This window comes from Mobula birostris, chromosome 21 (genome assembly GCF_030028105.1).
Source record: "Mobula birostris isolate sMobBir1 chromosome 21, sMobBir1.hap1, whole genome shotgun sequence".
Lineage (NCBI taxonomy): Eukaryota > Metazoa > Chordata > Chondrichthyes > Myliobatiformes > Myliobatidae > Mobula > Mobula birostris.
The window spans coordinates 27,139,264-27,157,328 of NC_092390.1; the positions used below are offsets into that span (position 1 = coordinate 27,139,264).

The 18,065-nt window shown below is 41.3% G+C and overlaps 1 protein-coding gene across 2 annotated transcripts in view; it reads left to right on the top strand.

Annotated features, from left to right (window-relative positions):
• Positions 1-18,065, top strand: part of ank3b (ankyrin 3b) — a 390,132-nt gene that overhangs the window by 194,239 nt on the left and 177,828 nt on the right. For both annotated transcript variants that reach the window (XM_072239211.1, XM_072239212.1), the window contains exons 5-8: positions 1,326-1,424; positions 6,637-6,822; positions 10,995-11,093; positions 12,681-12,779. In XM_072239211.1, the coding sequence (XP_072095312.1) occupies positions 1,326-1,424; positions 6,637-6,822; positions 10,995-11,093; positions 12,681-12,779 (483 nt within the window). The remainder of the gene's footprint in view (positions 1-1,325; positions 1,425-6,636; positions 6,823-10,994; positions 11,094-12,680; positions 12,780-18,065) is intronic.

Below are 18,065 nucleotides of genomic sequence, written 5' to 3' on the forward strand. Positions count from 1 at the left end.
TGTGTCTTACTAACTACACTGTTACGTGTCCTGAATGCTTAATGAAGTGTCTTAGCTTCACAAGATGGCCTTGAAGTAAATCGATTTTGACGTGAAATGAGGCTAGGAATGCTTTTGATTGACTAACACGTTCACAGTCAGATACATCTTTTTTTTATGAATTGAAGATTGGTTTAACATAAAAATGAGGGAAAATGAACTAGCTGACTCTCACATCTTCTATGCAAAAGCTATATTACTATTTCAGGTTAACCTTGAACATAATGCCCTTCACATCTTGGATGGAGGACACAAGTAGAGGTATTTAAGTAATATGATTGAAGAGAAGATAATATTTAACTCCAAAGATGGACCTCAATAAAATGAAAATAACTTAGAAGTAATTTAAGAAGTTTGGCCATATTTTGCCATTCCACAAATATCTTTGAAGACAAAAAATGTATTATTAGCACATGTATATCCATTGGAATTAAAAGTGAAAATTTTACTCTGCCTGAGCCCCAAAGAGCACCACCCCCCTCCCCAAATTGGGGGCAGTATATATAGGGTTATGTTGTGTATTAATTATGGATTCAGATTGGGTGCAGTCAGCCCTTGCACATATCTTCTTGCTGGACAGCAACTGAGGCACTATCAGATAGTTGTTTGTTCTGTTCTTTGTTGTTCCTTTCTGGACCTTGGGGCACAACGGGTGGCGACCTTGCCGTTTCTTTTGCATTTTCGTCTGCTTTTTACAAGACCAAGTTGTTAGCTTGATGCTCAGCCCAACATGGATGGAAAGCATGCAAAGAGCCGTCTGGATTTGAACCTGAGACCACCCGTCTCAAAGTCTGGTGCAGATGCCAGTATACCACCAGCTGACTATCAGATAGAAGATACGTATTAATATAATTAACATAGCTCTTTTTGACTTTTTGGTGAAAACTGGTTCTGCTTTTGAATGTTCTCACCTGGATCATACCCAATAGAGAAGTGGCAAGGAGATGAGGCTGGTTGCTAAATGAATGTGTGGCCCATTTAGACCATCTTATCTTACTATCTTCGCACTCGATCTTGATCTTAAGGCCTTGAAGGCTCTTTGCATTTTCCCATTTGTCTTCTGTTGGAGCTCAGATGTGTAGAGCTGTTGTTTAAGTATGTCATCAAGTTGAAGCAAGCAGAGGAGAGTGATAGTAAAGAGCTTTAAATGTGAAAATGGAAGAATAGGCACCTTTAGGGCTAAGTTATTCTTTAAGAAGTAGAGACCAGCATAAACCTTTGTAAAGTGAAGCAAAATTACACTTTTTCCCCTATGTATGATGACAATATTTATCTTTCTTTTGCAGAATGGCTTCACTCCTTTGTACATGGCTGCTCAGGAGAATCACCTGGAAGTTGTAAAGTTTCTCCTTGACAATGGGGCAAGTCAGAGCATCGCAACTGAGGTAACATCATAGGATTGATCTTTTTGTCTTCATATTGTGCATATTTATCAATTAAAAATAAGTGAGTGTAAAAAAAAAACTTCCAAGATTTTTCTTGGGGGACCACACAGGATTCCATAATTTAATTAGTTCAATATATTTGCAGCTGCTGTCTGCGGCCAGCTGAGTTTCATAGAATAAAAGGCTGCCTGGTTGGGAGAATCAGAATCAGGTTTAATATCACTGGCATCTGTCATGAAATTTGTTGTTTTGTGACAGCAGTACATTGCACTATATGATAATAAAATCTATAAATTACAAAGGCATATCTGAAAAAGAATATTAAATTAAATTAAGTAGTGCAAAAGGAGAAGGAAAAAATAGTGAGGTAGTGCTCATGGGTTCATTGTCCATTCAGAAATCAGATGACAGAGGAGAAGAAGCTGTTCCTGAAATGTTGAGTGCGTGCCTTCAGGCTCTTGTACCCTGCAAAGATGTTCGAACACATTATTCAGATTGTCACTCAGTTCGAGTACTGAAGAAACCGTGAATTGTCATAAATGCTGTTATTTGTGAGGTTTGGTCAACACGGGCCTTTTTCTGCTATAGCATAAAGAATTCCATGATACCATTTGAAGAAATGTGAGGCAGATCTCATGATGTATTGCTCAGTATTTATCCCTCAACCATAATCATTAAAGTTGCCTTTCAGAAATCTGACTTTATGAAACAGTTAAATGTTTTACCAATCAAACTGTGTTTCTTAATTAAGTCCAAGGCAAGAATATAAGGTAATTGATGGGATCGTATAACATTCTGTAATCTGTGCTTCTCTGAAAGAAGGCTTGGCACTGGGAGCTGGGCTTACAGCACATCCTTTATGAGAAATGAATATATACTCAGTGACCACTTCATGAACCTTGTAACCTTTGAGGTACCTCCTCTACCTATTAAAGTGGCTATTGACTGTATCTTTGTAGTCTTCTTCAGCTGCTGCTGTAGCCCATTCAATTTAAGCTTCAATATATTGCACATTTAGAGATGCTCTTCTGCACACCGCTGTTGTAACATGTAGTTATTTGAGTTACTGTCACCTTCCTGTCAGCTTGAACCAGTCTGGCCATTTTTCTCTGACTTATCTCATTAACGAGGCACCTTCACCCAAAGATCTGCTGCTCACTGGATTTTTTTTTTGTTTTTCACATCATTCACTGTAAACTCTGGAGACTGTTGTGTGTGAAAATCCCAAAAGGTCGGCAGTTTCTGAGAAACTCCAACTTTCCTGTCTCTCATTCCACAGTCAAAGTCACTTAGATCACATTTCTCCCCCATTCTGTTGTTTGATCTGAACGGTAATTGAACCTCTTGACCATGTCTGCATGCTTTTATGCATTAAGTTGCTGCCATGTGATTGGCTGATCGGATATTTACATTAACAGGCAGTTTTATATGTGTACCTAATAAAGTGGCTACCAAGTTCTACAGCATTCTCTAGAACTATCCAATTTGTCACATCTGCTCTTCTCCTGTTCCTTCATATATCTTTCTTTCCTTTGACATTTACAACTGAATCCAGTTCCACTACATTATCAGGCTTTAAATCTCAGCGGCTACTTCTGTGAAAAATGAAGTTTTCTTCTCAAACCACCTCCGGTGATCCTGATGATCACTTTAAATCAGGGATTCCCAACTTGGGCTTTACAGACCCCTGGCTTAACAGTATTGGTCCGTGGGATAAAAAAGATTGGGAACCCATGCTTTAAACCTTTGCCTTTTTTTTATCATCTCTTCAGCTATTAGACCATAAGAGACCCACAGAATTAGGCAATTTAGTCTGCTCCACCATTCAGTCATGAACTTTTTATCTCAACCCCATTTCTCCTGCCTTCTCCTCATAACTATTAACCCCTTTACCAATCATGAGCTATTGGTAATATTATATATTTATATTTATTCTATCCAAACCTTGGTATATTTTAAGTAACTTGGCGAAATATACCATCAGGTTTTTCTACTCTAGAGAGAACAACACTGCCCTTTACAGTCCATTTTCTAAGTTAGTTACCAATTTTCGAAAGAGTTTAGGACTGGCATGGGAGAAACTAATTTGCAGATGTGTGGGCAAAGAGTAGTGGGGTGGGTTGATAGGACTGCTTGACAAGGAGCTAGTACAGACTTCTGAGTTGTAATGATGCTCTAAGACTTGCCCTCATTCCTGGAAATATTCCAGTACATCTGTTCTATACGCTAACATCCTTACTGAAGCACGGTGTGTGGATTTGAATGCAATATTACAGCTGGAGATGAAATAATGCTTTATTTAAGTTCAGCATAACTTTCTGGCTTTTGTGCTCTTTACTTCCATTTGTAAAAAACCATGGTCACATGCTTTTTTTTAAATGTCTTTAGGCAGATTGTCCTGCCTTATTCAGTGGATGAGCTATTTTCACTGTTGCTTTTCCATTCTTTGCAATGAGGTGCCCAGTGGTGTGAACTATGTCTAATTTGAACCTACTCTTTTGGCAAACTGACCTTCAATGCGCAAGAATATGGGTTGGATTATTGGACCTGTATTCCCTCTTTGGTTGGATTTTATGACATGAGAAAGTCTGTTTCATCATTGTGTGTTGAATACAAATCGAGATGACCCAGATCTTTTATTATCAGCAGCTTGGCAATGATGCAGACAGCCATTATTCTCATTTGATAAACATAAGAGATTCTGCAGATGCTGGAAATCCAGATCAACACACAAGATACTGGAGGAACTCAGCAGATCAGGCAGCATCTATGAAGAGGAATAATTGACGTTTCAGGCTGAGATGAAGACTCTGATGAAACATTGACTTATTTATTCTTAAGCATGTGAAATTCTGCAGATACTGGACATCCAAGTCAACACACATAAAATGCTGTAGGAACTTAGCAGGTCAGGCAGCATCTATGGAAGTGAATAAACAGTCAACATTTCAGGCCAAGACACTTCTTTGGGACTGGAAAGGAAAGGGGGGGATGCCAGAATGAAAAAGGTGAAGTGAGGGGAAGGAGTTGAGCTAGAAGGTAATAGGTGACGCCTAGAAAGTGGGTGAAAAAGGTAGAGTCTGGAGAGGAAGGAATCTGATAAGAGAGGAGAGTGGACCGTAGGATAAAGGGAACGAGGAGTCATCCCAGAGGGAGGTGATTGGTAGGTGAGAAGAGGTAAGAGGATAGATTAGGGAATGGAAGAGGGGAGAGGGAGGGTTTTTCTTTAAACTGGAAGGAGATATATTCATGCCATCAGGTTAGAGGCTACCCAAACAGAATATAAGGTGTTTCTCCTCCACCCTGAGGGTAGCCTGATTGAGGCACAAGAGGAGGCTATGGACCAATATGTAGGAACAGGAATGGGAATCGGAATTAAAATGGAGCTAAGGTGCTCAATGAAGTGATCCCCCAATTTATGACGGATCTCACCAATGTAGAGGAGGCCGCATTGTGAGCACTGGACACAGTAGGTGACCCCAGCAGATTTGCAGGAGATGAGTTCCTTCACCTGGAAGGGTAGTTTGGGGCCCTGAATTGAAGTAAGGGAGGAGGTATATGGGAAGATGTAACACTCTGGCCACTTGCAGGGATATATATTCCTTTCCATTGATGCTGCTTGACCTGTTGTGCTCCTCCAGCATTTTGTGCATCTCATTTGGTTCTTTGAAAGGGGTTTCCTATTATTCTAAAAACCTTCCAAATTTCCATAGATCCTATAATTGTCCAAATATATCACAAGGTAACAAACATAACGACTGGTAAACAAAAAGGGAAGATACTACAAGCCATTACAGGCTGGTTGCTGTGGCATGAGTTATTGGATAAGTGCTGAATGTTCTTATTTGGGAAGTGATCATTCGTGACTATAAGGTCATAAGTTGGTTAGGTAGAGGCAAAATTATTCTACCAAAGAAAAATCGAATATGACACTGGTATTTTTTTTTACTTTGTTTTTTTTTAGTTCTTAACAAGCAGTGTATGGTATATTTAGATTTTTCAGAAGACATTCAGTTAGGTGGCATACAGAAAATTACTCAAAATAAGGGCTGGTCAGGGTCAGGTGATGGGCAGCCTAGATAGGAAAATGGGAATGATGTGGAAAGCTATTGGATTGTCAGGAGGATTCATGCCGAAGTCTCGATCCAGGACCAATCTTCAAAATGAATGGACCATGAGTAATGTATTAAGTTTGCTGACGATGGAAAAATGCACAAAGGATCTGTAAAAGGTGGCTGGTGGAGTGCTATATGAGGAAAGATGAATAGAAAAAGAGAAACTTTTTGAATGCTTAGAAACTATTCAAAAAATAACATGGGCATCCTTGTAAACAAAGCACAAAGCTAATTGAAGGTAAAGCAGGTTGTCAGCAAGGCTAATAGCATTCTGGAATGGGTGTAGGAGTGTTGCTACAATTTTCCAGGCTTTGATAAGACCATATCTAGAGAACTGGGCACAGTTTATTTCTGTACCAAAGCCGAATCTTTTTGCTTTAGCAGCCAAGGTAGATGCTCATTGTTCTGCTAATGGTGAAGCTTAAGCAGTGCTGATGAATGGCAGATTGTATTGTTATATATGGTACTATACCAAAACTGATGTAGAGCATGCTAGTGTTTTTATCCCTTAAGAATTTCTTTATTCTATACTTCATCCAAACTTGCTGCAATAACCTTTTAAGTACTACACTATGATAACTTTTAACTTTTAATTACTATAACTACTTTCCATTCCCGTCTGACATGTCAGTCCATGGCCTCCTCCACTGAGAAAGGAAAAGTAAACTTCATCCACTCACCAACCCACCTGACATCCCCCTCACCTGGCTTCACCTGTCACCTGCCAGCTTGTACTCCTTCCCCTCCCCCACCTCCATATTCTGGCTCCTTTCTCCTTTCCCTTCCAGTCCTGATGAAGAGTCTCGGCCCAAAACGTTGATTATTTATTCCTCTCCATAGATGCTGCCTGACCTGCTGAGTTCCTCCAGCATTTTGTGTGTGTTGATCTGGATTTCCAGCATCTGCAGAAACTCTCGTGTTTACTATAGGCTTTTATTCTTTAGTTCTTGATGTATTTAATGATTTTTCCTGTAAAAATGGTATTCATCTCCAGACATGCCGGAGGTACACAGTCTAACTACACTTGGAGTAAAGGCAGGATGTCTCTAGCTATGATGCTTGGACTATAATCACTACTTTTTCATCTGCCTGTGCAGGATGGGTTTACTCCATTGGCTGTTGCGCTGCAGCAAGGTCATGACCAGGTGGTCTCGCTGCTACTGGAGAACGACACGAAGGGAAAGGTCCGACTGCCAGCTCTGCACATTGCTGCTCGCAAAGATGACACCAAAGCAGCAGCCTTGCTTCTGCAGAATGACCACAACGCCGACGTGGAGTCGAAGGTAGGCCTTACTGACGTCCTGCGGGCATCGGTGTACCCCCTGGCCTGTTCCCTAGCTCGCGGCCTGCCCCCTCCTCCCCCAGCTCGGAGCCTGCACTTAACTATGCTGCCTGCTCTCTAACTCATGCTCTGCTGTTTAAGACATGGCAGTCTCACTATTATGATATCCAGTGGTGGTGTAGGCCCAAAATACATGCCAAAAGTTGGTGTGACCTTTCTCATTTTTTGTCACATAACTCCTGAAATCGGTTTGTCAACGCTTTTATTGTGTCTTCTAGGATCCAGAGAGTAATCTCCAGGGCATGCCGGTAGTGGATTGGTGGATGGGTGTTAGAGGAGTGAGGGAAAACAAATGGAAGGGGGAAAGAGGGGATGGGGGCTGGATAGTTGTTTGACAGGGAGTGAAGAATCACCCTGTAGGGAGCAGAACAACTTTTATTTTCTATCTAGCTTGGGGGAGAAAAGGATGTTCTGAGGCTGGACGTATTGGGCCATCAATGGTGGGAGCGAGCGGACTGGGCAATTGGAGGCAGGTATATGTCTAGCCAAGACCGAAAACTTTATCCTGAATTTTTTTTTTAAAGAAACCTAGTCAAAGATTTGCTTTACAGAAAAATGTGAATGATGGTTTTCCTTTTTAAAATTGTGTGCAAATGCTTTAATATAATGAGAAAGTATTCTAAATAAGCATTTATTCAGTGTACAAGGAACTTTTTCCTCTTCAATTCCCTCCCTTTTTTTCTTTTTTTTTCCTGCTGTCGCCTCTTACTTCCCATTTTGCTTGGATCATTGCTTTCTTGTCATTCGTTCATCACAGGGTTTGTGGAACGCCTGTCACCCGCCGGTGAACTAATCCTTCATTTTTCTTTCCTTCTCTTCTCTGCCCAATGTGCTATCGTAGATGATGGTGAATAGGACCACAGAGGTATACATATTATATGCCACGCCACTCATAATTCTTGTGCTGCTGCTGCTGCTTCATCTCTTATTTCTGGCTATGCTTTTTATTTTAGTCTTGAAACTGTAGCATGCCCAAATCTGGAGAAATAGATCAAATTGCAGGGCTTTCTGCAGTTGGACCTGGAAGCCTTAGGGATAGACTATTCACCCTTTTATGTTTTGTCATTTTAGAACCTGGCGATGATCACTAACTTTCCATTAGTAATCTGTTCTGGTCAGAACCCAAGTTCCATCGTACTCGGAAGAGCTGGTTGGGCCCTTGTCAGAGTTACGATGAAATGCAGGTGCTGGGAACTGCAGACAGCCCTGATCAGGTGTGCATCTAGGATTGACTTTCCCGGACTGCTGCATGACACTTACCCTGCAAGTGTCAGAAAAGAGGGATTCTTTGGATCCTTAAAAATATTGAAGTGCCTCTCTTAAACATCACTCCAATGAAAGCATGGCTAACAGGCTTGCTGAACATCTTTGCAAATGCATCTAATGCCTCCAGATTTCTGGAAGTGTAGGGCCCAAATTGTAGTTGCATGTTCTTAAGCACTAGACACGGGGGTCTTATTTAAACCCTACACAGCGCTGCAGGTGAACCACGTGATCCTAAGGGCGATAGGTATTGATAATGACATTGTTTCCGAGAAAGAGCGGCTTGTTTTATTAATCGGAACACTGATCACTTTAGCATTCAGGGGAATGTTTGAAGCAGCATGGTTATGGATGTGTCACTTGGATCCTCACCTTATACTCTTTGCCACTTCCTTAAAGAGTGCATGTCAGCCCATATATCTGGCTGGTGAGACCGTGAGTCACCATCGCAAGTATTCTAGACCTGTTGATGTTGCGTCTGTCACGATGTTCTCTAGAGCTGGATAACAGCTCCATTACCAGTTCTATTTTGTGACATTTACTGAAGCAGAAGGCACCACCAAGCAAGAAACAGTTTCCACAGCTCTTGTTTACTTTGTGCTTCATGGCCGACCTCTCCCTTATGAGGGCGTATTCCCTTTGAGCACATTTGCACCCACAGCAGGTGATGCCATTTAAAAGTATGCCATATGGTTTTATTGTAAGTTCCAATTCTGAATCACTCTCCCTGCCTTATGCACAATATAGAATTCAGGGCAATACTCACAAAGTGTTGTAGGAACTCTTAACTCATGAGTATAATTTTGTTGTTGACTAACATCCAGTGTTTACCAAGCTTAAGAATGGTGACACGGATCTATATGTTTTGTAGCAATATTTCTATTTACAGCTAGGTAATAGATGTTTCCCCTCAAGTTGTTCCTTAAGCATGTTCGGAAATGGCTGTAAATTCTATGCAGGTCGTGGCCTGGCTGTGCGAAGCCAAGAGGTTAACGTGCACATGCCTATCTTTAATGAAGTGCAATCTTACTAGTGTGGATAAGAAACAGACCGTTCTCTAGGGAATGGATTCTGTGCAGTACTGCTGAGTCAGAATTGGGTGTCAGCCTCATACAATGACAGATGCAGTTGGGCTTTACTCAAGGTAATTCTGATTTTCATTGAGTTGTCTATTGTACATCCCTCCCCATTTTCATTTTAGAAGACCCCAGGATCCTGGTGGGGCTAATTTGTGAAAATGGACACTTACAAATCACTTAATTATGGAAATTTTGTTATGAAACTTTGGCATCTTGGGATGTGCAAACACATGCATCAATCTGAGATCTGTGTGAAAGCTCCATCCGTCTACACCGTGTTGCATACTGAAATTCAGCACAACTTGATTATACAATTGTGTGGAGTGGAATGCAATGCAACTGGAAATTATGGCTTAGTTTGGAGAAAGGATTTTCTCTGATTTTTATATATGTAAACTGCCTAATGTGAGAAGTACACTGAAAAGGAAGAGAGAGTGTGGGTCTGTACGTGTGTTTCTAATTGTTAAAAGCTGCTCTCCCTGTGCTCAGCTGTCATTCCTGTGTCTAATGGCCTACATTGACAGTGTTTCTGTTTTAAAATACTTTTTTATTTTCACATCCTTTCATAGTTTTGTCCCACTATATCTGTCTAAGTTGCTCTGAAATATGACTGCTCCATATGTCTTGGCCTCTTAAGCACCGCTGAATTTAATAACTCTGCCACTGATGGCTGTGCTTTCAGTTGCCAAGCTCTGCAATTCCTTCTTCAATTGCTCTTTAAGATGTGCATTAAAACTTACCTCTCCTCCTAATGCTTTCTGCTTTCTCCCTAATATCTGCTTGCTGTCAAGTGGTGCTTAACAGTTACTCCGGTGCAACCTTCGGGAAGTTTTATTTTGTAATAATGTTGTATGATTACAAATTCCTGCTGTTTTCTGTGTGTGTGTTCCTTTGTCTCTGAGTGTATGTATGAGAGAGAAGGGGAAAACTAAAATGTGCATGCCCCAAGAACAGTATGCGCCATTGAGAGAGAATTGCTACTGGCAGGCAAAATCAGCAGCCCTTTTAAACCTTCAATGCAGACGGCACACAATTGGAACTGCCATCCAATTCACTTTGTGCAAACTTCACCCGTGGAGATGTTGCAAGAGTTTATCAATCGCATGCAAGCCTCCTGTCAGTTTGGGAAGTCTGTAACGCACTACCTCAGATAATTACTGCTAAAAGGGTCAAACTTGCACTGACTACATAAAGCTAGATGAGATAAAGACTAGCTTTATTTGTCATACGTATAGCGAAACTTAAACTGAAGTGCATCATTTGCGTCGTTATTTGTGATGTGCTGAGGGTTGCCCACAAGTGTTGCTATGCTTCCGGTGCCAACATAGCATGCCGACAGTTTATTAATCCTCACCTGTACGTCTGTTTTGGAATGTGGGAGGAAACCAGAACACTTGGAGAAAACCCACATGGTCACAGGGAGCATGTACAAACTACTTACGGACAGCAGCAGGAATTGAACCCTGGTCTAACATTTACTGGTGCTGTAAAGCGTCCCGCTGACTACCGTGCTGCTGTGCTACCCCCAGCACAGCAGACCACCTGCACTTCAAAGACCATTCAATGAACTTGAGCAATGTGGCTTTTTAAACAAAAAGTAGTTTCAGAAAGAAGAGTAAAATGGCGTGGATGTGACATGGAAGATTTTTTTTTGTCTTCTGGGGTAAAGAGCCTCAACTAAACAGTGATTGCTAACAAGCCTTGGGAGAATAAGTGACATTGTAAAACACAAAAGGCAAAAATTAATGCTTAAATCTCCTCTTTCTTTCAGAGTGGCTTTACCCCGCTTCATATAGCTGCTCATTATGGGAATATAAATGTAGCAACTTTGTTGCTGAATCGTGGTGCTGCTGTAGATTTCACAGCCCGGGTAAGGTTCCAGATTGTGATTTAGCTGATGTTACATTTCACCTCTATGCATTTCTCTTATGCTTTTTTTAACATGAACATTACATTTATAATAAATCTTAATGGCTTGTGAAGCAAAAGACCTTTTCTTTGTAAAGGCGCTACTCGTATCATTATCTTTATTTAAGCTACTGAGAATTGTTGTTGCTCAAGGCCTTCTGACCAGCAACCTTTGTACTGATAACAACCAACAAATCGCAAGAAGGTTTCAGAAATGTACTCTTCCAGGTGATCTGACAAATTTTGAATAGGAATTATTGGCATAGAACGTAGAATACTGGAGTGCAGTACAGGCCATTTGGCCCATGATGTTGTGTCAACCTTTTAAGATCAATCTAACCCTTTCCTTCTACATAACCCTCTATTTTTCTACCATCCATGCGCATATCTAAGAATTTCTTAAATGACCCTAATCTATCTGCCTCTATTTCCATGCACGCACCACTCTGTGTGTGTGTGGGGGGGGGGGGGGGGGGGAAGAAAACACCTCTGCCATCTCCCTTATGCTTTCGTCCAATCACCTTAAAATTATGCCCCATTATATTAGCCATTTCCACCCTGGGAAAAAGTCTCTGGCTATCCATTTAATCTGTGCCTCTTATCATCTTGTACACCTCTATCAGTAGCCTCTCATCCTCCTCTGATTCATCATTTCCTGTTTTTAACTCTATAACAATTATAAATTAGGAAATGATGTATACTGAGCTTGTCAAGAATATTGTGGCAAAGGAAAACAAGCATACCTTATAAGCACAAGAGTTTCTGCAGATGCTGGAAATGTATTCAGAAACAAAGAAGGTAGCATTGTGTATGACACACAAAATGCTAGAGGATGTCAGGGCCGTATTTCTGTCCCGATGAAGGGTCTCGGGCAGAAACATTGAATGTTTATTCCTCTCCATAGATGCTGCCTGACTTGCTGAGTTCCTTTGGCATTTTGTTTGTGTTGCTCAAGATTTGTGGCATCTGCAGAATCTGTTGTGTTTAGCACTATGTGAGAAATGCTTTATTGTAAATGTTAGGGGTCAATATCTATATTTGTATTTATCCCCACTGTGATGGTGATTCCAATTCTTTTTTCATTCACTCACAAGATGTGCACATCACTGATTAGGCGAGTTTTTATTTCCTGTGCCATCTTGCCTCTGAATATGCTAAAAGGCTGCCGCGGAGTGCAGTTGAAGAGTTAATCATGTTGCTTTGAGTTTGGGTGTTTTGGAATTCTGGGCAGGAGGAAGGGAATGACAAGTTGGAAGGCCAGTTAAGGATGATGTGTTTCCTTTCCTGGAATGGGATTCATGAATTTGTTTTATATTAGTCCAATAGCTTCATGCCAACGAATCGTTAAGAAGCTGCAACACCTGACTCCGATCTTGGTGGCTAATATAAAAAACAAACTGCATCAGAGATTTGTTAACAAATGTGTAAATTCTGAACAGACCAAATACTGTAAAACAGTGTGAAATGTGCAAAGTGTCAGACATTTGTGCCAGCAGTCAGTCCATTACATGTGCAGGTCAGAGTAATTGAAAACTGGTCTTGTCCCCAGAATGACATCACCCCGCTGCATGTGGCCTCAAAGAGAGGGAATGCTAACATGGTTAAGTTGTTGCTGGACCGAGGATCTCAAATTGAAGCCAAAACCAGGGTAAGCCTGCAAATATTTCTAACACATTAATTGTGCACTTTAAAAATGTAACAAAAGCAAGCCAGCTGTGAATGCTCAAGAAATATATTCAATGATGTGCCTATCTTCTGACCACTCATGGGGCATGCAACTAACTCCCATTAGTTGCATTGGCTGGTCACTTGTTAGTGCCGGTGATTAATCCCATTGTGCCAATGGTTAGTTCCATTGACAATTCCCTGTTCTGTGCTGAATGAGCACAAGACTTCATTAATGGTTAGTCCCAGTGAGTGATAACAACTCTATGCTATTGGTTAGATCAACTAATCGCTGATTATTGGTCAATGTGCAGTCTTTTAGATGTGACTTTAAACTGATAGCCCATATTTTCACACAAATGGACACCCATGACCATGGTTAATCTGATCAACCATCTAGCTGGACCTCCACTCCCCTCTTTCTATTGCCTCAGTCACTGCGCTGCACTGTAGACACATTAAACCACTTTTTATAATGCTGTTTACATTGTAGATACATGCTGTATTTGTGTTGGTATGCACATTTTATTCAACATCTGTCCTTTAACTCCTAAATTTACTAGTTTTCTTATTTAAATATAATTGCTTATTTTTATAGAATTCTTTATTCTTTGTAATTATTGAATGGTGTTCTTTTGTTGCATGTCACATCCTACCTAACACACCACGACAAATTCCTATGACATGATAAAAAAAAGTATATGGCAAATAAACTTGATCCTTCATCCTTGATGTCTGATGACTGTGTGGTACCATTTAAAGTAAAGCAGAGAACTACTTGATGTCCTGTCCAGTTTTTCCTTTGCCAAACATCACAAAAAATGGGTATCTGGTCATTATCCCAATATTGTTTGTGAGTCTTGCTGTGAACATATTTCTTACACCTGTAGCCATTCAAAGTTTGTTCGCTAAATCCATGAATTTTGCTTGGTTCACCATGAAGTACCTGGTAAGGCTCTGAAAACCTGTGCCAACCAACTAGCAGGAGTATTCAAGGACATTTTCAACCTCTCATTGCTACGGGCAGAAGTTCCCACTTGCTTCAAAAAGGCAACAATTATACCAGTGCCAAAGAAGAATAATGTGGGCTGCCTTAATGAATATCGCCCAGCAGCACTCAGTTCGACAGTGATGAAATGCTTTGAGAGGTTGATCATGACTAGACTGAACTCCTGCCTCAGCAAGGACCCGGACCCATTGCAATTTGCCTATCGTCACAATAGGTCAACGGCAGACGCAATCTCCATGGCTCTTCACACGGCTTTTGACCACCTGGACAACACAAACACCTCTGTCAGGATGCTGCTCATCAACTATAGCTCAGCGTTTAACACCATCATTCCCACAATCCTGATTGAGAAGTTGTGGAACCTGGGCCTCTGTACCTCCCTCTGTACCTCCCTCTGTAATTGGATCCTCGACTTCCTAACCAGAAGATCACAGTCCATGCAGATTGGCGATAACATATCCTCTTCGCTGACAATCAACACTGGCGCACCTCAGGGGTGTGTACTTAGCCCACTGCTCTACTCTTGATACACGTGACTGTGTGGCTAGGCATAGCTCAAATACCATCTACAAATTTGCTGACCATACAACCACTTTTGGTAGAATCTCAGGTGGTGACAAGAGGGCGTACAGGAGTGAGATATGCCAACTAGTGGAGTGGTGTCGCAGCAACAACCTGGCACTCAGTGTCAGTAAGACGAAAGAGCTGATTGTGGACTTCAGGAAGGGTATGATGAAGGAACACATACAAATCCTCATAGAGGGATCAGAAGTGGAGAGAGTGAGCAGCTTCAAGTTCCTGGGTGTCAAGATCTCTGAGGATCTAACCTGGTCCCAACACATTGATGTAGTCATAAAGAAGGCAAAACAGCGACTATACTTTATTAGGAGTTTGAAGCGATTTGGCATGTCAACAAATACACTCAAAAAACTTCTATAGTTGTACAGTGGAGAGCATTCTGTCAGGCTGCATCACCGTCTGGTACGGAGGGGCTACTGCACAGGACCGAAAGAAGCTGCAGAAGGTTGTAAATCTAGTCAGCTCCATCTTGGTCACTAGCCTACAAAGTACCCAGGACATCTTTAGGGAGGGGTGTCTCAGAAAGGCAGCGTCCATTATTAAAGACCTCTAGCCCCCAGGACATGCCCTTTTCTCACTGTTACCATCAGGTAGGAGATACAGAAGCCTGAAGGCACACACTTTGCGATTCATGAATAGCTTCTTCCCCTCTGCCACCCAATTCCTAAATGGACTTTGAAGCTTTGCACACTACCTCACTTTTTTTAATATACAGTATTTTTGTTTTTGCACATTTTAAAATAATTATTGATTTATGTAATTGATTTACTTGTTTATTTATTACATTTTATTTTATTTATTATTATTTTTTTCTCTCCGCTACATTATGTATTGCATTGAACTGCTGCTGCTAAGTTAACAAATTTCGTGTCACATGCCGGTGATAATAAACCTGGTTCTGATTTTTTTTCCAAAGTTGTTTTTTACTTCGCTTCTCGTGACATTTTCTACAGAAAGCATTTCGTGAAGGATCTATTTTAGAAATGAAGCATCAATGATCAGCTTTGTTCACCAAACATATTTACATGTATTAGGAATTTGCTGTGGTCTGTTGGTCAGGGTGGACATGCAACAAAGAACAGCAATATTCAACAAGGCGAGACACTAAAACACCATCAAACAGTAGTCAGTATGGTGACCCTGTAATTTAACAGTTGTCTTGCGCTGTCTATTGACAATTAAAAATTCCTTTGGTATCTCCCTGACATTTACTAAACAAATAAGGACTATTAAGCTAACAACATAGGATGAAGCTCTTTATCCTGAACAAATCTGAATCGGGATCTGTCTCTTATCCTTCTGCTTTTCCTGAACCAGAAATTGATGTATCTACTCTGGAAGCAATTATTTTGACTGCAAAAGTTAGTGGTTTTAAAATAATTTATTGTATTGAATTAAAAAGGTATTCAAATTTTATTTTTTAAAGCTTTTACCATAAGGCCATAAGACAGGAACAGAATCAGGCCATTTAGCCTATCGAGTCTGTTCTACCATTTCATCATAGCTGATTTATTCTCCCTCTGAACCCCATTCTTTCCATAACCTTTGACATACTTATTAATCAAGAAACTATCAACCTCAGCATTGAATATGCCTAATAACTTGGCCTCCACAGCTGTCTGTGGCAAAGAATTCCACAGATTCGCTACCCTCTGGCTGAAGAAATTCCTCTTCATCTCTTTTCTAAAGGGACGTCCTTTTATTCTGAGTCTGTGCCCTCTAGTTCTAGACTCTCCCTCTCTAGGAAACATCCGCTACTCGTCCACTCTTGTCTAGGCCTTTCAGTCTTAAATGGGTTTCAATGCGATCCCTGCCTCATTCTTCTAAACAACGGAGGGTACAGGCCTAAGGCCGTCAAACACTCCCAGTATGTTAATCCTTTCCTTCCTGGGATCATTCTCATGAACGTCCTCTAGACCCTCTCCAAAGCCTTATAATGCCTCAGCATTATATCCCTGCTTTTGTGTTCTAGTCTTCGCAAAATAAATGCTAACATGACATTTGCCTTCCTTATGACCAACTCAACCTGTAAGTTAACTTCCAGGGAATCCTGCATGAGGTCTCCAAAGTCCTTGCACATTTTCATTTCTGTATTTTCTCCGTTTAGAAAATGGTCTGAGCCTTTATTCCTTCTACCTGTTCATTCAGAAATATACCACTTCGACTTGACAATTGAACTCTGTTTTGCATGCCGTACCTTATGGGTGAGTGTGTCAGAGAATACCCATCCCAAAATGGGAGGTCAGGGCAGAGAGAGAGAGAGAGAGATGAGTGAATCCCCATCTGTGTTTCAGACTCCACTAAAGCCCAGTAACAGGATAAAGTTGTTTCTCAAATGCAGCATCTGGTGGCAGCATCAGGAAGCTTTCGGGACCAAAAATCTAGAGGTGTGTTCTTTCCTCTATACTTCTGCCACAGGCTCCAGACAGCCACATCATCTTTAACAGAAACTTGCAATTCAAAGGGGAGGCCCTCACGATGAGGAGGTGTGGGTAAGACCACAGTAACAGCCTCCTTTGCAGCCTCAAAAGCTGATTGTTGCTTGGGGGCCCCCAGACAAATCTAAGTTACTTGCTGGTCACAGCATACAAGAGTTGGAGGAGTATAGTCAAATGCAGTATTTGGCGGCACCAGTATCCAAAAAGGCCAACAAAGTGTTGGCTTCTTGTTTTGCCGGAGGGGTTGCTATGCCTGGGATCATCTTTATGACCTTATTGGGAATTATCCTATCACCTTTAGTACGATGCATTCCTAGAAAATGAACAGTCGTAGCTGGGCCCTGTAGTTTATAGGGGTTAATTTCTCGTCCCCTCAATTGCATGTGATCAATCAAAGTATTAAGGGCTTCAGAGTCCTCCTTTTCATAGGATTCCCGCAATAGTACATCATCTATACGGTGAGCTACTGTAATGCTGGTGGATGGGACTCATTCACGCAAATCCTGTGCCACCATACCATGGTAAATAGGACTATGGACATACAGTATCCCTGTGGAAGCGTGTGGAGCTTTACAGAAGGCTCTTTTGATGTAAAAGCAAACTGAGCTTGGGACCGCTCAGCATTAGGGATGGAGGAGGAAGCTTTAGCCAAATCAGTAACAGCATAATAACTGTCAGTCCTCCAGAAAGGTCCTCAATCAGGGTCACAACATCGGTAACTGCTGTGGCCAGCGGAGGGCAAACTGATTTAAATGGCGATAATTACTAGTCATGCGCCATGAACCATCAGGTTTCCAAGCTGGCCATGTAATTCTAATATAAAGGGATGAGGCAGGACGAAGAACCCCCAGGTTTAGGAGGGACTTGACCGTCTCATTGATTTCCTCATGCCCTTCCTGGATATGATATTGCTTGGCAACTACTATTTGCGATGGCAAGGGTATAAAGACGGGTTCCCATTTTGCCTTTCCAACCAGAATAGACACTTTCCTAATACCAAAAGCAAATTTCCCAATGGGCATCATGGTTGAAGTTCCCATTAACAAATCAATTCCCAAAATGTTTCGGGTACCTGGGAGATGTGTGTGGGGACAGACCGAGGTTGCCCCTCATCAAAAGCGAGGTGGACCTTTGTTCATAGAGAATCCATAACCCAATCCCTGAATACACACTCACTGCCCTGTATATAGATCCAGATACCCATGTAATAAGGTAACCACAGCCCCAGTATCCACTAGGGCAA